Source organism: Cucurbita pepo, chromosome 5 (genome assembly GCF_057944985.1).
Source record: "Cucurbita pepo subsp. pepo isolate OVF chromosome 5, ASM5794498v1, whole genome shotgun sequence".
NCBI lineage: Eukaryota > Viridiplantae > Streptophyta > Magnoliopsida > Cucurbitales > Cucurbitaceae > Cucurbita > Cucurbita pepo.
Window position 1 is genome coordinate 18,868,272 of NC_141802.1, and position 20,664 is coordinate 18,888,935.

Consider the following 20,664-nt stretch of genomic DNA (forward strand, 5'->3'; position numbering starts at 1 on the left):
TTAAGCAGGTGGTGATAAGGTGAGGTGTTAAAAAAAAGTCTCAAGAAGAAAAAAAGGGGAGGGGGGGGGGGGGACAAAATCTAAGGAAAAAGTAGCCCAACGTTTGCGTCATTTTCACTTGGAGAAAAGGTGTGGCCCCCTACAACACAAAATGACCAAAAAAAGAAAAAAAAAAAAAGAAAAGAAAAAAGTGGTAAAATGAAAATGCGTGGGAAGCATCCTCCTCTCCCTCTTGCTTTGTTTGCGTGCTGGTGTGGGTGTGATTACCACTTCCATATTATATTAATGTATATTATGCCTTTTTAGCTGTGCTCTGCTCTGCTCTGCATAATGCTAATTGCCATGTCATCAGCTACACGATATTTAATCTATGATATAACTGCCATTTCTTTCAAGTAAATAAATAAATAAATAATTCTTGAAAAATATTTTCTCTTTACTTTCTCCCTCCAATATACTATGTGTAACAAACAATAACAGTGAGTCAAATATGTATTATTGTTAGTTATGACTTGTGGAAAAAAAATGGGCATGGGCATGTGTGTGGTATGGTGTTAGATGTCGCACGTGCAAAAATTCCAGGGTCAGGGTCAGGGTCGGGGTCAGGGTCAGAGAGCTCAACGCAAGTTATTCAAAGCAAGGCGAAGGCGGATTTATGGGTAAGATGGGAGGGGGGTGGGACCCTACTGCTGACCATTTTGTCGACCGTCAACCTCCCTTTATGACCAGGCACTCTCTTCCTTAGCCGACATTCAAGCACCCCAGCTGTGTGCTGACGCAGGCAGTGACACAAACGCCTAAACACCCTCTTCACGTGTCCATATTCCATTCGTCACTCCCCTCCTCACTTACACCTAAACATTATTATTCATTTTTCCTTAATTAACGTTTTTCCAATATATTACTTGGGACTAAAAAAACAAAGACCATAAATTATTTTATTTATTATTATTTTTAGATTTGATAATGGCGTGGCATGTGTGTTTTGGGTTTGGGTTCTAGAAGATAAGAAGTCACCGAATTGGTTATATATATCTCTCATTCTTCCCCCTCTGTGCTCACCCATTCCTGAACCCAGCCGCCGCTCGCTCATCGGAGTTAGATCAGATCCGGCAACACGCCCACCCACACGAACAGAGCGGAGAAGCAGTTCCAAAGCACCAATCCGATAGCAAATGACCGTAGCTGGGCTCGAGTTACCTCCAGGCTTCAGATTTCACCCTACTGATGAGGAGCTAGTCCTTCACTACCTCTGCAGAAAGTGCTCCTCTCAGCCCATCGCCGTCCCCATTATCAAGGAGATCGATCTTTACAAATACGACCCCTGGCACCTTCCTGGTATCTTTTTCTTCTTCAATTTCTCCCTTTATTTTCCTCTTCTTCTCTTTTCTTCCCTTTTTCAATTTTCGTTTTGCGTTTTCATTCTCCAGAATTGGCTGTCTGTGGTGAAAAGGAGTGGTATTTCTTCTCCCCAAGGGACCGCAAGTACCCCAACGGCTCCCGCCCCAACCGTGCTGCCGGTACCGGCTACTGGAAGGCTACCGGCGCTGACAAGCCCATCGGCCGCCCCAAACCTCTTGGCATCAAGAAGGCACTCGTTTTCTACGCCGGCAAGGCCCCAACCGGCGTCAAGACCAATTGGATTATGCACGAGTATCGCCTCGCCAACGTTGACCGATCCGCTACCAAGAAACCCCACAACTTGAGGGTAACTAACTCTTCACCCCATCTCTGTTTCCGGTTTGAAATTTGAATTTGGTTGTTGATGGCTCCTGTGGGTTCATTAATTTTTGCAGTTGGATGACTGGGTGCTGTGTCGTATCTACAACAAGAAGGGATGCATAGAAAAGCATTACCAATCCACCGACGACAAGGCATCCGAATTCCCAGACTTCGAGGAAGAGAAGCCCATTATTACGATGCCTAGCACCACCAACATGCTACACCTCCCAATCCATAACAACCAATTGCATATGGACACTTCGGATTCGGTGCCCATAATGCATACCGACGACTCCAGTGGCTCCGATCCGGTGACATCGCCGGAGGTCACGTGGGATAAGGAGGTCCAAAGTGAACCCAAGTGGGGTGGAGGAGCACCAGACTTTGACTTTTTCCAGTTCAATTACATGGATTCTTTCTCCATGACTGAGGACGATCCATTTGGAAGTCAGGTTCCGTTCCAGATGGACCATCTGCCGCCATTTCAGGATATGTTTTCGTGTTTACAGAGGCAGATTTAACCACACCACCACCGCCGCCGCCGCCGTAAGGGCATGGACTAAGGGGTTGCATTCAACCCCATTGCCAGGCTTCCGCTTTCTACTATATATAACATAATATCCATATTTTTAGCAGATTCTTTGATGAACCCAAAACCAATATGCCCAAAAGTATTGTGATGTCTCCTTTTTTTTGCTGGAATGAAGAATTTAGTTAGAAGAGAATTGACCGACCTCTGCTTCTAGAGTTGACGACCTTCATCATCCTTATTCGAGCCCCTCTCATTCAAGCCTCGTATAATCCCAAGGCTGCCTGCAACTGCGACAAACCAAATGATGCTGCTGCACCAGACATGAATGAAATCAGATTGATTTTTGTAATTCCAAAAGCAGAATTAATAAATAATGTCAGTTCCAATTCTATTACTGCACTTGGTAAATCAATCCAAGTGTATTTCATGTTACATTACAAACAACTTGTTCGGTTGCTATGATTGTTGTGTGTACATACATTAGCTTTTAATACAAATTTTATCTATATCCTATTGCCAACTCCAAGGACTTCTCCTGAAACACTCCTTTCAGAATAAGATCTCTGATCATGTATCTTCACAAGCTACCAACACTAGACTTGGGCACCCGATCACAGTTGGCAGTAGCCCATCCAATTGCTTGCTTCTCGTTGTTGTACACTACCATCTTATCTTGCATCGAAATATCTGTCAACCAAACCCCACACAAGATGAGGCTTCTTTTTTTCCCTTTTTCTCTTTAATAAAAGAATAATTTTGCATGGCTATGACGGCATTCGTTTTTATGAGAAATAACATGCAATGCATGCAAAATAACGTACGTACCACCAATGATATTGGAGTTCTCAAGCCCAACTTCACTGCCGTTCAGAATTCCCAAGCAAACATTCCCCTTGGACTGCCAATCCAAAACTTATAAGTTAAATCATTCAACTTATAAATTGTAGTTGTAGAGGGTTGGAGCTTACCGATATTATAAGATAACTTTCCATTGGCATTTCGAACACTGCTTTGCTTCTTCTACCACTGGAAAAGCTCAATGCCAATGGCTTGAAATATTTTCTCACATCACGTAAGCTTTTGAATGGATTCCGCCCTCTCCAGCAGAGCGGCAGCGTGTCATCATCCTTGGCTTCTCTTAGCGGTTTCCCAGTTAGTTCTCTATTCAACTACAAGAACAGTACCAACATGAACTAAAGAATCATTGAGAAAAAGAATCGAAGGTTTTTTTTACGGATGATTTACCAAAGATGTTATAATTTGATAAGCCTGAGCATTGAAGTATGTGTAAGAGCTCCCACTGTCAAAAACTACGAAGAGGTTTCTGAGTCCAGTACTTCTTCCATTGAAGAATAGGTCCCCAAACCCAGGGGAGTAGTGCTTCCTGATACAATCACATAGAGCATGTTTCGTGAGATTAGGAGTCGACATGAATCATAACAAGATAAATGTATGATCAAGGTAGGTTACTTACGGGTAGTCCCGTGACATGGGCGTCCAAGCTAAGCGATACGGATCATAAATATCATCCCCAAAGAAAAGATATCCTCCTCCTTTGCTGCTGAAACAGTGACCAACAACGTTACGGACAATGCCCTGATTGTGCAGCTGTGAAACAATGCTTACTGCTCCCTTTCCAAGGCCAAGTACTCCATCCATGGGGTGATAAGATGATGATCCAGGATCTTGATCATAACCACATCTGAGTGTAATCAAATGAAACAAAACTCAGTACTACAGATTCAAATAGCTGACATGCAACTGACTCTACATGCATTTTATTTAACCACACGAACCGGAAACTACGGTTAGAAGCACACCGAATATAAATCTCTCGTACTATATAGTCTTTATTGATGACTGTTGAAAATACTAATCAGAATCATTCTGTCACGAAATCTAGTGCCTGTTGCGACCTTAATTATCTGGGTTCTTCATGAATACATATGTTCCGTTTTCAGCATAAGCTCTAGCTTTACATTATGCTATCCGTTGTGTTGCAATATCAGGAGTTCGCCAAAAGAAAATATATGGCAGCATGAAAAGGTGTTTATTTTTGCATAGCTCTCATGTATGGTTTTAATTGGAAAACGCAAGGTTGGTTTAGGTTGCCAGGAACTCAACAAAGTAATTTGATTAAGAAGAATAACTGAGGCAGTCAAGCGGCTTACCCGAGGGTCAAACGGGGTCTAATTGGATCCCCATTGGTTAAGTTGAGAGGAAAAATATCCCTGACAAGGACTCCAAGAGACGAACCTCCATCTGCATACTCAACCTCGTAGTCACATTGATCTGGGTTCTCACATCTGTGGTCAATAGATGAGTGCAAGGACATACACAGAGGGTCCTTACACGGGACAAGATCGTTGCTTGGTTGATAGAGCGGATGAGGTGTCTGAAAGGGAAACAAGGTCATCAATTTGATACATTCAATCTCAACTCTCAACACCAAAAGAAATGACAGAAGCAATAAGCATATCAAGAAGAAGAATATTGAGGAGACTTCAAATAAAACATACATTCAAAGATGGGAATTCAGATTACTTGTGATGAGAACTAACTCAACTGAAGCCGAAGGTGTAGTTTAGTAACTTTCTTCGTTCATTTGGTCATCATATTTTCAAGAATACCCTTGCAATGAACATTAACTGCTGAATCAAATAACAATTTACCTCAGTGCACTGCTGACATGGAGCGTCACATTGAAGCCAAGTGAGGTCACTACCGGTGTCAGGATCTAGAAAGTAAGGCTTTGGAGGCTGCCCTATAAAAAGGGTAACGTTATAGAACCTGAAAAAGGATACAAATTATATGATCTCAAACACATTGATGAAAAGAATTATTTATGCTCTGATAGTAAAGAAAGTGAGCCTCAACAAGAACAGAGATATATATCTTCAAATGGGTCTTATTATAGAAACACTTCTTTTGGGGATGTGTTCCTTTTCTTCAAAATTAAAAAGCCATTTTGAAAAGCACTCATAAATACACCTCAAATGCAATTGTACAGAAACAGAATAAGAACTTAGGGCAGAAAGTCAAAACATGGGAAACAGAGTCTCGTAGTCTTCTCAATTCCCATTTAACACGGGGGGAGAAGATACATTAAGATAAGATTTGCAACGGCCTTCCAAACTCCAATTCCCATTCTTTTCCAGGTTGTTACAACACACTAAGATAAACGACATCAATGTGATACTAAGAGGCATCACAATCACATTGAACTCCCTTTTCAACCACTTCCGTACTTCGAAACAGTAGAGTAAAATCGAAATAGGAAAAACAAAAGCTGAAACATGGTGGAGCTGTGAGCAGAGTTGTGGCTTACCCATTTGGAAAGACGTTCCCTTGAAGAGGCAGCACAATAGAGGATGAAGGAATCGAAGAGGATGCGGATGCGATCGGCACCGACAGAGTTGGCCTCCTCCTCTCCCATAGCTTATCCTTAAAGAAGGAAGAAGCTGAACATGGAGCCAAACAGCTTATGGAGAACACCATCGGCACCAATATCATCAATACCCCTTTCCCCATGATTCGACAATCGAAGCCCATATAAAATCAGTTTCTTGCACCCTTGTTGTGGGTTCGGGACATCTCTAAGGAATGGAACCAAAACTTGAAAAATGGTTGATGGAATTTGTGGAGATTTGGTTGTGGTCTCTTGGGCTTGGAGTTTTTTTCTTTTTTTCTGTTCTGTTTTGTTTCGGGACCTGGATTCATATAAGCTTATTACCTTCCTTTTCCAAGGGTTACACTAGACCTTTTCTACCACAATTTCGGTTGTCTTATAATAAATATAACCTTCCTATCCCGCCAAGAATCACATCTTTCTTTCGCAACATTTTCATGGATTTGTTTGTTATTCTTTTCCCCCGCTGAGGAGGAGACTTCACGAGAGGGATTCTTATTCTTTTCCTCGGGCCCTGGATGATAGATGGCATTGCTTTGTGCCATACAAATCATTAATTGCAAGTATAAGGAAATCGAAAGGAACAACCACAAAAGTTCAAAAAAGGAATGGGCTGTCTCTTTAGCTTTCTTCAAAACGCATTCTTGCATGATTTTAGTATTCCTGTCTTGTAAAAGATAGAACACAATAGGACTCCCTACAATAAAAAGATGGGTAAAAGGGAGCGGGGAGGGCATTACATCAATGCTGTTAAGTGCTATTATTCCTGCTCGTAATCAAGCCATACAAAGTCCATAATTGACATTGAGCAATATTTAACTACTGAGTGGTTTAATGTCAGGACCACAAATAGCAAAGAAAAGATCAAAATGTAACACAATTATAGAAAAATCAATGCTGCTATAAACTTTGAAGCTCATTGTCACAAAGCACAGTTGGTCTGCAATCAAGGTGAACACTAGAGATACTTCCTCGCAAGTGCACGGACTTTTGTGTCGAAATGTGAAGATGTGATGCGGGATCCAGGCAAGTAGAGGGGATTAAGTATAGTCTGCAAATTCACAAAGCAATTTGGAATGGATAAATAATATAAAAATATTCCACAAAATTTAATCACTCTCGTCAAAATCTTTGCAACAACAATGTTACATCATTCACTAAGTTTCAAATATAGTACAGAGTAGACTAACGGAGACCAAACCAAAGTGCCAAACCTTTTATCTAATGTAGTGCTAAACGTGAATTAAAGGTTTTGAAATCCTAACTAGATGAAACTTACAAAACTTGATAGGAATACCAACTAACAGTGCACTAAAAAACCAAAAGAGAAAATAATAATAAATGAAGGAGAGGAGTCACAGAAGTTCTCGTATAGGAAACTCAATCTAGAATAATCAAGGAAATATTTAATTTCATTTGCAGAATAGCTGATTAAAGGCATACCATACATTGATTGGTAAACTTTTTCCAACGGAAAAGTACGTAGTGCTGGGGATGGGTGGTACTCCGGATCATACTATTATGACAGCAGATACAAATCAGCAGAACAACAATTACACTCCCCTCTTGACACCACTTTCTTACCATTCAAGAAAGCCTCAAGCATTCAAAGTTTGATTGGCTAATTGAATCATATATCAGGAGAAGATGACAGACAAGTCGGGAAATCTTTATCACTAACATTTTGTTCAATGTGATGTAATCAAGTTGAGCATAATGCTGAAGTACACTGTTAGAGGATATTAAATCTTGGTATGTTCCAAACATAGCTTTTCTACAAATAGTTCTTTCAGCAATTAAATTATGATGATGAAATCTTAACCCATTAGATTTTTTTTCTTCATATATCTGTGAGTGTCCGGACCCTCTTAAGTGCACCTCAACAATTTCATGGGACAAACACGTAAATCCACTCGATAAATTATTAACAATATTTTGTAACTTTACTACACGATTTCAAATCATTCTATCAATTTTATTTCCAAAAGCCAATTAATTTCCCTAGAAGAAATAGGTCACAATCCTGTGCTACAGAGACAATAATAACACATTGAAGGAATCTAGAGGAGCCATGAATCTAAGCATCCTGACACGACCAAACAACAAGGGATCCAAAAAATGAACCATCCTTGCCACCCCTATCTCAAGCCTCATGCAAACTCAAGATGACAACCTGAACTCATAACAAATCAACCACTTACTCTTTTTGGTCAATATATACAGTTAAGACTCAAGGGATACAATTTATTTATTTATTTAACAACTGTACCATTCAAATGTCAAAATTCAGTATATTTGAGGGAAAAGAATGAACTCTATCTAGTGGGATCTATTCAAATGAGGTACAGTTCACTCAACCTAAGTAATATACCATAGTAAATCAAGCATTACACCTTCCAATATAGCAATAATAATAATAATAATACCTAAGAAACATGTCAAACTTACCTTTATGTAAAGCTCGTGAACCTCTTGAAAAAAACTCTTGATTCCATCATCATTGCGAGAGTCATGAAGTAACATCAATCGCGTATGTAGTGAATAGTCAAAGAAAAACCAGAAAAGGAAATAATAGGAACTATAAACTGAATTTAATCTCTCAAATGTATATAGAATTCCAGAATCATAGTACAACATTGATCCCATTACAATGAAAATGTTTGCCTGCTATATCTTAGAAAAGGATTGGGACCGTTTTATCAGTATAAATACTTCAGTAATGCAATCGGGGTGGTGAGGGTATAGATTCTCGAGAACAAATATTGGACCGGGAAAAAAAAAGAGAAGGCAATCATTAATTCTTAAAACCAGCATTCTTAAGACCAAAGACCAAAGAGGCTCTTTTAAAAGTAAATAAATTGATGAAATTTGACTCAATTCCCATCACATTGTTCCCGAAAAACCCCCCTCGATATTAAAGGATATGGCCAGCGGTTACATAAACAGACACCACCAGATCATTGAATCTATCGACTGCTTTCAAGAACCTGCAAAAAACGCACCAAGAAAAAGAATCTAAAGGGAATTTCAAAGGAAATAGAAGAAAAAAGAGGTATCTCGATGATCTAATAATAAAACTGAAGGAATAAGACCTCACATAGCACTAGTAGTCCATGCCAGGTCTTGAACAATGTCAAGGGACGCGTGCAATATAAATTGATGCAGCTGAGCAGAATCCTCTCTCTTTCATGTCAAGCCAAAAAGATGAGCGACCAATGACAGTCAAAACTAAAGTAATTAAAGAACCAAAATGAAATCATCTTTTTTTTCTTTTCTGGCGATCTCGTGAAGGAAAAATGCGATCTAAACGTGAAACGATAGAAAATGAAAAAGAAGGAAATACTTTAGCAGCAGATCCGACTTCAGCTTCATAAATAGGGATGTTGTTCCTACTGACGATGATGAAACAAGCTGTGGTCGCCATTGCAGAGAAGCAATTCGAGAAGTTGCCGGCGGTGTAAGATGAGAGAGAGAGAGAGAGAGAGAGAGTTGAAGCGAGGGAGACGAGTTGGGTTGGGCTTGGGTATTTCTTTTGGGCTAACTAATTGCTAAAGCTTCTAACTTGCATGCAGATATGTTTAGATGTAACTTATTTAGAATTTTCAATTTAAATTTGGACTAATTTATCCCAAGTAGTTTTTTTTTTTTTTTTTTTTTTTTTGAGCTGATAAAAAAGGTAAAACAGCCTAGCATAATGAGGAGAGAAGGTAGGGATTTTAAAATAAAAAATGATAAATTTGAATTAAATAAAATATAATATAATTATAAGATAATTAGATACTCTTAGTTTAGTATTTATATTTGAGACCAAAATAATTAGATAATTTTAATTATTAAGTGAGTGGTTTAATTCATTGCGCATCTAAATTAATAATGAATAAAATAACACATTTAGCATCTAAAATCATAAAAATTCTAATAGAAACAAAATGCCAATAAAATAAAATAAAATAAAATATTTACGCATGAACAAAGTTTCACATCGTACTAAATTATATTACGGATTGAGATCATATTATAAAATTTGATTTAAGCTATAAAGTTAGTTGTAGAATATATTTTATGTATATAGGGTCTAGTAGATAGCTTGTATCCTACTCCATTAATGGATATTTGACTTTGGATCCCACCTTTATTTCTCATTTTTAATAGATCTAACAAATCAACTACCTAAAATTTATGTAGTCCATGTCATATTCGAAGGACAACCACAAAACAGAAAGACTCAGAGCTCCCAAAAAAAAAAGAAAAAAACCATCTTCTTCCTATTCCCATTCTATATTTTCTTCTTATTCCAGCTTTTTTGTCCGAGCTGTCTCCTATTTTTGTCTCTGAATAAGCTTCAGAGCTTCTCTTCCCTGAGCTTCTTCTACCCTTCTCTTATTCTCTTCAAGCATTCTATCCACCTCTTCTCTCTCCTTCCGGGCCTGTTCCTGCCAAATGTTACATTCAACAACATCATACTTCAATTTAACAGGAAATATAGACAGAAATTTCACCAAAAAACGTGCATATAAACATTAGTACGAGGACTTTTAGGAAAATCAAAAGCAAAGCTACGAAAACTTATGCTCAAAGTGGATAATATCGTATCATTGTGGAAGTCCGTAATTCCTACACCTCCTAGCTATCCCCACTACCTTCCATTTCACCAGATTCACCGGATGGACACACCCCCTCATCCATGCCACAACAACCACTACTAGTCATGTAGGCAACACGGCAAAAGACATTAGTTTATGGTGTAAGCAAGCATGAGTACTGATGGAAATGGTTAGTGATCAAGCAATAAATGGGAGATTAGAATTCTCAAAAGCAACTGTATTTTAAAATCTCTGATGAAACCAATATCCCTGGAGAAGTGATCGCAAATCAACTCCTTGTGTTTACTTTGTCCAAATTGTATGATCGCAAACTGTATTTTTATTACCCAAAGTAATCTCTTCTAATACATATGATGAGTATCAATGTGCACTTGGCGTTGTACAACCATAAAATGTAGCAAAAAGAATAGGAAAGAAAATGGGTACCTCTTTCAGTCTTCCAGCCGTGAGGGCGGCTTCTTTCTCTTTCTCAAGTTGCAGATCAACATCATCAAACAATTTTTTGCGACCTTCCTCTATTCGCCTTTGTATTTCTAATTTAACCTCTTCAGAATTTAACCTTTCAGCAACATTCTTCTGAATTAGTTCTTCCATCCTCCTACGTGCATCTTCTTCTAACTCCTCTTCTAACTCTTCTTCTAACTCCTCTTTTAAATCCTCTTCTAACTCCTCCAACTCTGCCTTATGCCTGTACATGGCGCTATGTCCATCTCATTTATTTAGTACATACGAAGCTTTGGGGCCAAGACAGTAAAATAAAGAAGACAAATGCACAAGGAATCATAGTGCTTCAGAAGTATGCTTACATTTTGCTTGAACCAAGAAGTGCAAGAAAGAAAGCGTTACAAAATGATGGGCCAAATCAGAACCAAGAAGTGCAAGAAAGAAAGCCTCACAGAATGCGCATCTCTAACTGCACCACCTTTCTATTTATTTACAGTTGTTAGCCGTTTGAGAGCTAACTTCCAGAAGCTCACTCTTATTTTGTTTGATTTAACTAAATATCTTCTACCCCTTTGTTCAACTGCTTCCATAAGCAAATTTGGTTGTGAAACGGTTGTGTTCTCTATCTTTGCAAACAGGCGTTTTGAACTAAAGCATGGAAAGAAAGGAAGGTAGGATTTGGGATGAATACAAATACATATGATTTTACCTCTAATGGTCAAATCAACAAAATTCCGACAACTTTTCAGATCGAGTTAACGACCCTGTCTCAATGGGGAAAAAAGTTCCTATGTTAACACCTATGGAATTTGAGTGCAAAATGGCCCGGAAGCGAAAGTGAAAAAAATTCGTATTTTAACCATTTATATGTGTAAGATTCTTAAACTTGAGCGTTTCCTTACAGATTCGTCGAAAAACATGGAAAGAAACAAATGTTTTTCAGATTGTGATTCGAGTGCCTCCACGAGGGTCTTTTCATAAGGGTTGAGGTTGTGAAGTCTTGTCGACACGAGTAAATGTTTTTTTTCTTCCATATTTTAACTTAAGACAATCTTTAGTGGATATGATATGATACTAAAACGAGAAAACAACTTTTCAGATCGAGTTAACGACCCTGTCTAAAATGGGAAAAAAGTTCCTATGTCAACACCTATGGAATTTGAGTGCAAAATGACCCGGAAGCGAAAGTGAAAAAAATTCATAGTTTAACAATTTATATGTGTAAGATTCTTAAACTTGAGCGTTTCCTTACAGATTCGTCGAAAAACATGGAAAGAAACAAAGGTTTTTCAGATTGTGATTCGGGTGCCTCCACGAGGGTCTTTTCATAAGGGTTGAGGTTGTGAAGTCTTTTCGACACAAGTAAATGTTTTTTTTCTTCCATAATATAAGCTTAGGACAATTTTTAGTGGATATGGTATGATACTAAAACGAGAAAACAACTTTTCAGATCGAGTTAACGACCCTGTCTCAAAGGGGAAAAAAGTTCCTATCTAATCACCTATGGAATTTGAGTGCAAAATGGCCCGGAAGCGAAAGTGAAAAAAATTCGTATTTTAACCACTTATATGTGTCAGATTCTTAAACTTGAGCGTTTTCTTACAGATTCGTCGAAAAACATCAATGAAACATAGGTTTTTCATATTGTGATTCGGGAGCCTCCACTAGGGTCTTTCCATAAGTGTTGAGGTTGTGAAGTCTTGTTGACACGAGTAAATGTTTTTTTTCTTCCTTATTTTAATCTTAGGACAATCTTTAGTGGATATGGTATGATACTAAAACGAGAAAACAACTTTTTAGATCGAGTTAACGACCCCGTCTCAAAGGGGAAAAAAGTTCCTATGTTAACACCTATGGAATTTGAGTGCAAAATGGCCCGGAAACGAAAGTGAAAAAAATTCGTATTTTAACCACTTATATGTGTAAGATTCTTAAACTTGAGCGTTTCCTTACAGATTCGTCGAAAAACATCGAAAGAAACAAAGGTTTTTCAGATTGTGATTCGGGTGCCTCCACTAGGGTCTTTCCATAAGGGTTGAGGTTGTGAAGTCTTGTCGACACGAGTAAATATTTTTTTTCTTCAATATTTTAAGCTTAGGACAATCTTTAGTGGACATGGTATGATACTAAAACGAGAAAAAAACTTTTCAGATCGAGTTAACGACCCTGTCTCAAATGGGAAAAAAGTTCATATGTTAACACCTATGGAATTTGAGTGCAAAATGGCCCGGAAACGAAAGTGAAAAAAATTCGTATTTTAACCATTTATATGTGTAAGATTCTTAAACTTGAGCGTTTCCTAACAGATTCGTCGAAAAACATCGAAAGAAACAAAGGTTTTTCAGATTGTGATTCGGGTGCCTCCACTAGGGTCTTTACATAAGGGTTGAGGTTGTGAAGTCTTGTCGACACGAGTAAATATTTTTTTTCATCCATATTTTAACTTAAGACAATCTTTAGTGGATATGGTATGATACTAAAACGAGAAAACAACTTTTCAGATCGAGTTAACGACCCTGTCTAAAAGGGGAAAAAAGTTCCTATGTCAACACATATGGAATTTGAGTGCAAAATGGCCCGGAAACGAAAGTGAAAAAAATTCGTATTTTAACCATTTATATGTGTAAGATTCTTAAACATGAGCGTTTCCTTACAGATTCGTCGAAAAACATCGAAAGAAACAAAGGTTTTTCAGATTGTGATTCGGGTGCCTCCACTAGGGTCTTTCCATAAGGGTTGAGGTTGTGAAGTCTTGTCGACACGAGTAAATATTTTTTTTCTTCCATATTGTAAGCTTAGGACAATCTTAAGTGGACATGGTATGATACTAAAACGAGAAAACAACTTTTCAGATCGAGTTAACGACCCTGTCTCAAAGGGGAAAAAACTTCCTATGTTAACACCTATGGAATTTTTGTGCAAAATGGCCCGGAAGCGAAAGTGAAAAAAATTCGTATTTTAACCATTTATATGTGTAAGATTCTTAAACTTGAGCGTTTCCTTACAGATTCGTCGAAAACATAGAAAGAAACAAAGGTTTTTCAGATTGTGATTCGGGTGCCTCCACGTGGATCTTTTCATAAGGGTTGAGGTTTTGAAGTCTTGTCGACACGAGTAAATGTTTTTTTTCTTCCATATTTTAAGCTTAGGACAATCTTAAGTGGACATGGTATGATACTAAAACGAGAAAACAACTTTTAAAATCGAGTTAACGACCCTGTCTCAAAGGGGAAAAAACTTCCTATGTTAACACCTATGGAATTTTTGTGCAAAATGGCCCGGAAGCGAAAGTGAAAAAAATTCGTATTTTTAACGATTTATATGTGTAAGATTCTTAAACTTGAGCGTTTCCTTACAGATTCGTCGAAAAACATCGAAAGAAACAAAAGTTTTTCACATAGTCATTCGGGTGCCTCCACGAGGGTCTTTTCGTAAGTGTTGAGGTTGTGAAGTCTTTTCGACACGAGTAAATGTTTTTTTTCTTCCATATTTTAAGCTTATGACAATATTTAGTGGATATGGTATGAAACTAAAACGAGAAAACAACTTTTCAGATCGAGTTAACGACCCTGTCTCAATGGGCAAAAAAGTTCCTATGTTAACACCTATGGAATTTGAGTGCAAAATGGCCCGGAAGCGAAAGTGAAAAGAAATTCGTATTTTAACCATTTATATGTGTAAGATTCTTAAACTTGAGCGTTTCCTTACAGATTCGTCGAAAAACATCGAAAGAAACAATGGTTTTTCACATAGTGATTCGGGTGCCTCCACGAGGGTCTTTTCGTAAGGGTTGAGGTTGTGAGGTCTTTTGGACACGAGTAAATGTTTTTTTTCTTCCATATTTTAAGCTTAGGACAATTTTTAGTGGATATGGTATGATACTAAAACGAGAAAACAACTTTTCAGATCAAGTTAACGACCCTGTCTCAAAGGGGAAAAAACTTCCTATGTTAACACCTATGGAATTTTTGTGCAAAATGGCCCGGAAGCGAAAGTGAAAAAAATTCGTATTCTAACCATTTATATGTGTAAGATTCTTTATCTTGAGCGTTTCCTTACAGATTCGTTGAAAAACATCGAAAGAAACAAAGGTTTTTCACATACTCATTCGGGTGCCTCCACGAGGGTCTTTTCGTAAGGGTTGAGGTTGTGAAGTCTTTTCGACACGAGTAAATATTTTTTTTCTTCCATATTTTAAGCTTAGGACAATCTTTAGTGGATATGGTATGATACTAAAACGAGAAAACAACTTTTCAGATCGAGTTAACGACAATGTCTCAATGGGCAAAAAAGTTCCTATGTTAACACCTATGGAATTTGAGTGCAAAATGGCCCGGAAGCGAAAGTTAAAAAAAATTCGTATTTTAACCATTTATATGTGTAAGATTCTTAAACTTGAGCGTTTCCTTAAAGATTCGACGAAAAACATCGAAAGAAACAATGGTTTTTCACATAGTGATTCGGGTGCCTCCACGAGGGTCCTTTTCGTAAGGGTTGAGGTTGTGAAGTCTTTTCGACACGAGTAAATATTTTTTTTCTTCCATATTTTAAGCTTAGGACAATCTTTAGTGCATAAGGTATGATACTAAAACGATTTGGGTGCCTACAGTAGTGTCTATTCGACAGGGTTGAGGTTCTAAGGTCTTATCGACACGAGTAAATATTTGAGGGTTTAGGGTTTAGGGTTTAGGGTTTAGGGTTTAGGGTTTAGGGTTTAGGGTTTAGGGTTTAGGGTTTAGGGTTTAGGGTTTAGGGTTTAGGGTTTAGGGTTTAGGGTTTAGGGTTTAGGGTTTAGGGTTTAGGGTTTAGGGTTTAGGGTTTAGGGTTTAGGGTTTAGGGTTTAGGGTTTAGGGTTTAGGTTTTAGGGTTTCGGGTTTAGGGTTTAGGGTTTAGGGTTTTAGGGTTTAGGGTTTAGGGTTTAGGGTTTAGGGTTTAGGGTTTAGGGTTTAGGGCTTAGGGTTTAGGGTTTAGGGTTTAGGGTTTAGGGTTTAGGGTTTAGGGTTTAGGGTTTAGGGTTTAGGGTTTAGGGTTTAGGGTTTAGGGTTTAGGGTTTTAGGGTTTAGGGTTTAGGGTTTAGGGTTTAGGGTTTAGGGTTTAGGGTTTAGGGTTTAGGGTTTAGGGTTTAGGGTTTAGGGTTTAGGGTTTAGGGTTTAGGGTTTAGGGTTTAGGGTTTAGGGTTTAGGGTTTAGGGTTTAGGGTTTAGGGTTTAGGGTTTAGGGTTTAGGGTTTAGGGTTTAGGGTTTAGGGTTTAGGGTTTAGGGTTTAGGGTTTAGGGTTTAGGGTTTAGGGTTTAGGGTTTAGGGTTTAGGGTTTAGGGTTTAGGGTTTAGGGTTTAGGGTTTAGGGTTTAGGGTTTAGGGTTTAGGGTTTAGGGTTTAGGGTTTAGGGTTTAGGGTTTAGGGTTTAGGGTTTAGGGTTTAGGGTTTAGGGTTTAGGGTTTAGGGTTTAGGGTTTAGGGTTTAGGGTTTAGGGTTTAGGGTTTAGGGTTTAGGGTTTAGGGTTTAGGGTTTAGGGTTTAGGGTTTAGGGTTTAGGGTTTAGGGTTTAGGGTTTAGGGTTTAGGGTTTAGGGTTTAGGGTTTAGGGTTTAGGGTTTAGGGTTTAGGGTTTAGGGTTTAGGGTTTAGGGTTTAGGGTTTAGGGTTTAGGGTTTAGGGTTTAGGGTTTAGGGTTTAGGGTTTAGGGTTTAGGGTTTAGGGTTTAGGGTTTAGGGTTTAGGGTTTAGGGTTTAGGGTTTAGGGTTTAGGGTTTAGGGTTTAGGGTTTAGGGTTTAGGGTTTAGGGTTTAGGGTTTAGGGTTTAGGGTTTAGGGTTTAGGGTTTAGGGTTTAGGGTTTAGGGTTTAGGGTTTAGGGTTTAGGGTTTAGGGTTTAGGGTTTAGGGTTTAGGGTTTAGGGTTTAGGGTTTAGGGTTTAGGGTTTAGGGTTTAGGGTTTAGGGTTTAGGGTTTAGGGTTTAGGGTTTAGGGTTTAGGGTTTAGGGTTTAGGGTTTAGGGTTTAGGGTTTAGGGTTTAGGGTTTAGGGTTTAGGGTTTAGGGTTTAGGGTTTAGGGTTTAGGGTTTAGGGTTTAGGGTTTAGGGTTTAGGGTTTAGGGTTTAGGGTTTAGGGTTTAGGGTTTAGGGTTTAGGGTTTAGGGTTTAGGGTTTAGGGTTTAGGGTTTAGGGTTTAGGGTTTAGGGTTTAGGGTTTAGGGTTTAGGGTTTAGGGTTTAGGGTTTAGGGTTTAGGGTTTAGGGTTTAGGGTTTAGGGTTTAGGGTTTAGGGTTTAGGGTTTAGGGTTTAGGGTTTAGGGTTTAGGGTTTAGGGTTTAGGGTTTAGGGTTTAGGGTTTAGGGTTTAGGGTTTAGGGTTTAGGGTTTAGGGTTTAGGGTTTAGGGTTTAGGGTTTAGGGTTTAGGGTTTAGGGTTTAGGGTTTAGGGTTTAGGGTTTAGGGTTTAGGGTTTAGGGTTTAGGGTTTAGGGTTTAGGGTTTAGGGTTTAGGGTTTAGGGTTTAGGGTTTAGGGTTTAGGGTTTAGGGTTTAGGGTTTAGGGTTTAGGGTTTAGGGTTTAGGGTTTAGGGTTTAGGGTTTAGGGTTTAGGGTTTAGGGTTTAGGGTTTAGGGTTTAGGGTTTAGGGTTTAGGGTTTAGGGTTTAGGGTTTAGGGTTTAGGGTTTAGGGTTTAGGGTTTAGGGTTTAGGGTTTAGGGTTTAGGGTTTAGGGTTTAGGGTTTAGGGTTTAGGGTTTAGGGTTTAGGGTTTAGGGTTTAGGGTTTAGGGTTTAGGGTTTAGGGTTTAGGGTTTAGGGTTTAGGGTTTAGGGTTTAGGGTTTAGGGTTTAGGGTTTAGGGTTTAGGGTTTAGGGTTTAGGGTTTAGGGTTTAGGGTTTAGGGTTTAGGGTTTAGGGTTTAGGGTTTAGGGTTTAGGGTTTAGGGTTTAGGGTTTAGGGTTTAGGGTTTAGGGTTTAGGGTTTAGGGTTTAGGGTTTAGGGTTTAGGGTTTAGGGTTTAGGGTTTAGGGTTTAGGGTTTAGGGTTTAGGGTTTAGGGTTTAGGGTTTAGGGTTTAGGGTTTAGGGTTTAGGGTTTAGGGTTTAGGGTTTAGGGTTTAGGGTTTAGGGTTTAGGGTTTAGGGTTTAGGGTTTAGGGTTTAGGGTTTAGGGTTTAGGGTTTAGGGTTTAGGGTTTAGGGTTTAGGGTTTAGGGTTTAGGGTTTAGGGTTTAGGGTTTAGGGTTTAGGGTTTAGGGTTTAGGGTTTAGGGTTTAGGGTTTAGGGTTTAGGGTTTAGGGTTTAGGGTTTAGGGTTTAGGGTTTAGGGTTTAGGGTTTAGGGTTTAGGGTTTAGGGTTTAGGGTTTAGGGTTTAGGGTTTAGGGTTTAGGGTTTAGGGTTTAGGGTTTAGGGTTTAGGGTTTAGGGTTTAGGGTTTAGGGTTTAGGGTTTAGGGTTTAGGGTTTAGGGTTTAGGGTTTAGGGTTTAGGGTTTAGGGTTTAGGGTTTAGGGTTTAGGGTTTAGGGTTTAGGGTTTAGGGTTTAGGGTTTAGGGTTTAGGGTTTAGGGTTTAGGGTTTAGGGTTTAGGGTTTAGGGTTTAGGGTTTAGGGTTTAGGGTTTAGGGTTTAGGGTTTAGGGTTTAGGGTTTAGGGTTTAGGGTTTAGGGTTTAGGGTTTAGGGTTTAGGGTTTAGGGTTTAGGGTTTAGGGTTTAGGGTTTAGGGTTTAGGGTTTAGGGTTTAGGGTTTAGGGTTTAGGGTTTAGGGTTTAGGGTTTAGGGTTTAGGGTTTAGGGTTTAGGGTTTAGGGTTTAGGGTTTAGGGTTTAGGGTTTAGGGTTTAGGGTTTAGGGTTTAGGGTTTAGGGTTTAGGGTTTAGGGTTTAGGGTTTAGGGTTTAGGGTTTAGGGTTTAGGGTTTAGGGTTTAGGGTTTAGGGTTTAGGGTTTAGGGTTTAGGGTTTAGGGTTTAGGGTTTAGGGTTTAGGGTTTAGGGTTTAGGGTTTAGGGTTTAGGGTTTAGGGTTTAGGGTTTAGGGTTTAGGGTTTAGGGTTTAGGGTTTAGGGTTTAGGGTTTAGGGTTTAGGGTTTAGGGTTTAGGGTTTAGGGTTTAGGGTTTAGGGTTTAGGGTTTAGGGTTTAGGGTTTAGGGTTTAGGGTTTAGGGTTTAGGGTTTAGGGTTTAGGGTTTAGGGTTTAGGGTTTAGGGTTTAGGGTTTAGGGTTTAGGGTTTAGGGTTTAGGGTTTAGGGTTTAGGGTTTAGGGTTTAGGGTTTAGGGTTTAGGGTTTAGGGTTTAGGGTTTAGGGTTTAGGGTTTAGGGTTTAGGGTTTAGGGTTTAGGGTTTAGGGTTTAGGGTTTAGGGTTTAGGGTTTAGGGTTTAGGGTTTAGGGTTTAGGGTTTAGGGTTTAGGGTTTAGGGTTTAGGGTTTAGGGTTTAGGGTTTAGGGTTTAGGGTTTAGGGTTTAGGGTTTAGGGTTTAGGGTTTAGGGTTTAGGGTTTAGGGTTTAGGGTTTAGGGTTTAGGGTTTAGGGTTTAGGGTTTAGGGTTTAGGGTTTAGGGTTTAGGGTTTAGGGTTTAGGGTTTAGGGTTTAGGGTTTAGGGTTTAGGGTTTAGGGTTTAGGGTTTAGGGTTTAGGGTTTAGGGTTTAGGGTTTAGGGTTTAGGGTTTAGGGTTTAGGGTTTAGGGTTTAGGGTTTAGGGTTTAGGGTTTAGGGTTTAGGGTTTAGGGTTTAGGGTTTAGGGTTTAGGGTTTAGGGTTTAGGGTTTAGGGTTTAGGGTTTAGGGTTTAGGGTTTAGGGTTTAGGGTTTAGGGTTTAGGGTTTAGGGTTTAGGGTTTAGGGTTTAGGGTTTAGGGTTTAGGGTTTAGGGTTTAGGGTTTAGGGTTTAGGGTTTAGGGTTTAGGGTTTAGGGTTTAGGGTTTAGGGTTTAGGGTTTAGGGTTTAGGGTTTAGGGTTTAGGGTTTAGGGTTTAGGGTTTAGGGTTTAGGGTTTAGGGTTTAGGGTTTAGGGTTTAGGGTTTAGGGTTTAGGGTTTAGGGTTTAGGGTTTAGGGTTTAGGGTTTAGGGTTTAGGGTTTAGGGTTTAGGGTTTAGGGTTTAGGGTTTAGGGTTTAGGGTTTAGGGTTTAGGGTTTAGGGTTTAGGGTTTAGGGTTTAGGGTTTAGGGTTTAGGGTTTAGGGTTTAGGGTTTAGGGTTTAGGGTTTAGGGTTTAGGGTTTAGGGTTTAGGGTTTAGGGTTTAGGGTTTAGGGTTTAGGGTTTAGGGTTTAGGGTTTAGGGTTTAGGGTTTAGGGTTTAGGGTTTAGGGTTTAGGGTTTAGGGTTTAGGGTTTAGGGTTTAGGGTTTAGGGTTTAGGGTTTAGGGTTTAGGGTTTAGGGTTTAGGGTTTAGGGTTTAGGGTTTAGGGTTTAGGGTTTAGGGTTTAGGGTTTAGGGTTTAGGGTTTAGGGTTTAGGGTTTAGGGTTTAGGGTTTAGGGTTTAGGGTTTAGGGTTTAGGGTTTAGGGTTTAGGGTTTAGGGTTTAGGGTTTAGGGTTTAGGGTTTAGGGTTTAGGGTTTAGGGTTTAGGGTTTAGGGTTTAGGGTTTAGGGTTTAGGGTTTAGGGTTTAGGGTTTAGGGTTTAGGGTTTAGGGTTTAGGGTTTAGGGTTTAGGGTTTAGGGTTTAGGGTTTAGGGTTTAGGGTTTAGGGTTTAGGGTTTAGGGTTTAGGGTTTAGGGTTTAGGGTTTAGGGTTTAGGGTTTAGGGTTTAGGGTTTAGGGTTTAGGGTTTAGGGTTTAGGGTTTAGGGTTTAGGGTTTAGGGTTTAGGGTTTAGGGTTTAGGGTTTAGGGTTTAGGGTTTAGGGTTTAGGGTTTAGGGTTTAGGGTTTAGGGTTTAGGGTTTAGGGTTTAGGGTTTAGGGTTTAGGGTTTAGGGTTTAGGGTTTAGGGTTTAGGGTTTAGGGTTTAGGGTTTAGGGTTTAGGGTTTAGGGTTTAGGGTTTAGGGTTTAGGGTTTAGGGTTTAGGGTTTAGGGTTTAGGGTTTAGGGTT

At 39.2% G+C, this 20,664-nt stretch overlaps 4 protein-coding genes across 6 annotated transcripts; 1 reads left to right on the top strand and 3 right to left on the bottom strand.

The window, feature by feature from the left end:
- The first annotated feature begins 1,021 nt into the window (after positions 1-1,021).
- LOC111795504 (NAC transcription factor 32-like) lies at positions 1,022-2,643 on the top strand. The gene is made up of 3 exons (XM_023677967.2): positions 1,022-1,338; positions 1,431-1,708; positions 1,797-2,643. Exons 1-3 carry the CDS (start codon positions 1,176-1,178, stop codon positions 2,241-2,243), a joined length of 888 nt encoding a protein of 295 aa, XP_023533735.1. The 5' UTR covers positions 1,022-1,175; the 3' UTR covers positions 2,244-2,643.
- LOC111795503 (aspartic proteinase Asp1) lies at positions 2,618-6,059 on the bottom strand. Of its 2 annotated transcripts, none has more exons than XM_087124110.1 (8): positions 5,583-6,059; positions 4,927-5,013; positions 4,426-4,649; positions 3,729-3,956; positions 3,500-3,638; positions 3,223-3,423; positions 3,080-3,152; positions 2,618-2,941 (listed from the first exon to the last, which is right to left on the bottom strand). In XM_087124110.1, the coding sequence occupies exons 1-8, from the start codon at positions 5,688-5,690 to the stop codon at positions 2,832-2,834; spliced, it is 1,170 nt and encodes a 389-aa protein (XP_086980236.1). In that variant the 5' UTR covers positions 5,691-6,059; the 3' UTR covers positions 2,618-2,831. The 2 variants fall into 2 exon arrangements, with proteins under 2 accessions (XP_086980236.1, XP_023533734.1); XM_023677966.2 differs by having other exon boundaries at positions 4,927-5,044; positions 5,583-6,054.
- Positions 6,060-6,399: 340 nt separating this feature from the next.
- LOC111796226 (SNARE-like superfamily protein) lies at positions 6,400-9,200 on the bottom strand. 2 transcript variants are annotated; one of them, XM_087124112.1, is made up of 6 exons: positions 9,007-9,200; positions 8,761-8,846; positions 8,586-8,650; positions 8,112-8,194; positions 7,112-7,179; positions 6,400-6,714 (listed from the first exon to the last, which is right to left on the bottom strand). In XM_087124112.1, exons 1-6 carry the CDS (start codon positions 9,085-9,087, stop codon positions 6,564-6,566), a joined length of 534 nt encoding a protein of 177 aa, XP_086980238.1. In that variant the 5' UTR covers positions 9,088-9,200; the 3' UTR covers positions 6,400-6,563. The 2 variants fall into 2 exon arrangements, with proteins under 2 accessions (XP_086980238.1, XP_086980239.1); XM_087124113.1 differs by lacking the exon at positions 7,112-7,179 and having other exon boundaries at positions 9,007-9,192.
- Positions 9,201-9,789: 589 nt separating this feature from the next.
- LOC111796236 (uncharacterized) lies at positions 9,790-11,240 on the bottom strand. Its single transcript, XM_023678994.2, has 2 exons — positions 10,694-11,240; positions 9,790-10,096 (listed from the first exon to the last, which is right to left on the bottom strand). The coding sequence occupies exons 1-2, from the start codon at positions 10,961-10,963 to the stop codon at positions 9,983-9,985; spliced, it is 384 nt and encodes a 127-aa protein (XP_023534762.1). The 5' UTR covers positions 10,964-11,240; the 3' UTR covers positions 9,790-9,982.
- Positions 11,241-20,664: the final 9,424 nt, after the last annotated feature.

Excerpts from the sequence above, each read along its gene's own strand:
- LOC111795504 (XM_023677967.2), top strand. The coding sequence starts at position 1,176 with ATGACCGTAGCTGGGCTCGAGTTACCTCCAGGCTTCAGATTTCACCCT. Across the intron at positions 1,339-1,430 it reads CGACCCCTGGCACCTTCCTG|AATTGGCTGTCTGTGGTGAA; the intron begins GTATCTTTTTCT and ends TTCATTCTCCAG. Across the intron at positions 1,709-1,796 it reads AGAAACCCCACAACTTGAGG|TTGGATGACTGGGTGCTGTG; the intron begins GTAACTAACTCT and ends TAATTTTTGCAG.
- LOC111796226 (XM_087124112.1), bottom strand. The coding sequence starts at position 9,087 with ATGGCGACCACAGCTTGTTTCATCATCGTCAGTAGGAACAACATCCCT. Across the intron at positions 8,651-8,760 it reads GCATGGACTACTAGTGCTAT|GTTCTTGAAAGCAGTCGATA; the intron begins GTGAGGTCTTAT and ends CGTTTTTTGCAG. Across the intron at positions 8,195-8,585 it reads TTATGTAACCGCTGGCCATA|CGCGATTGATGTTACTTCAT; the intron begins TCCTTTAATATC and ends ATTCACTACATA.
- LOC111795503 (XM_023677966.2), bottom strand. The coding sequence starts at position 5,806 with ATGGGCTTCGATTGTCGAATCATGGGGAAAGGGGTATTGATGATATTG. Across the intron at positions 5,045-5,582 it reads GGGAACGTCTTTCCAAATGG|GTTCTATAACGTTACCCTTT; the intron begins GTAAGCCACAAC and ends ATCCTTTTTCAG. Across the intron at positions 4,650-4,926 it reads CATGTCAGCAGTGCACTGAG|ACACCTCATCCGCTCTATCA; the intron begins GTAAATTGTTAT and ends TTTCCCTTTCAG.
- LOC111796236 (XM_023678994.2), bottom strand. The coding sequence starts at position 10,963 with ATGTACAGGCATAAGGCAGAGTTGGAGGAGTTAGAAGAGGATTTAAAA. Across the intron at positions 10,097-10,693 it reads CGGCTGGAAGACTGAAAGAG|GAACAGGCCCGGAAGGAGAG; the intron begins GTACCCATTTTC and ends AACATTTGGCAG.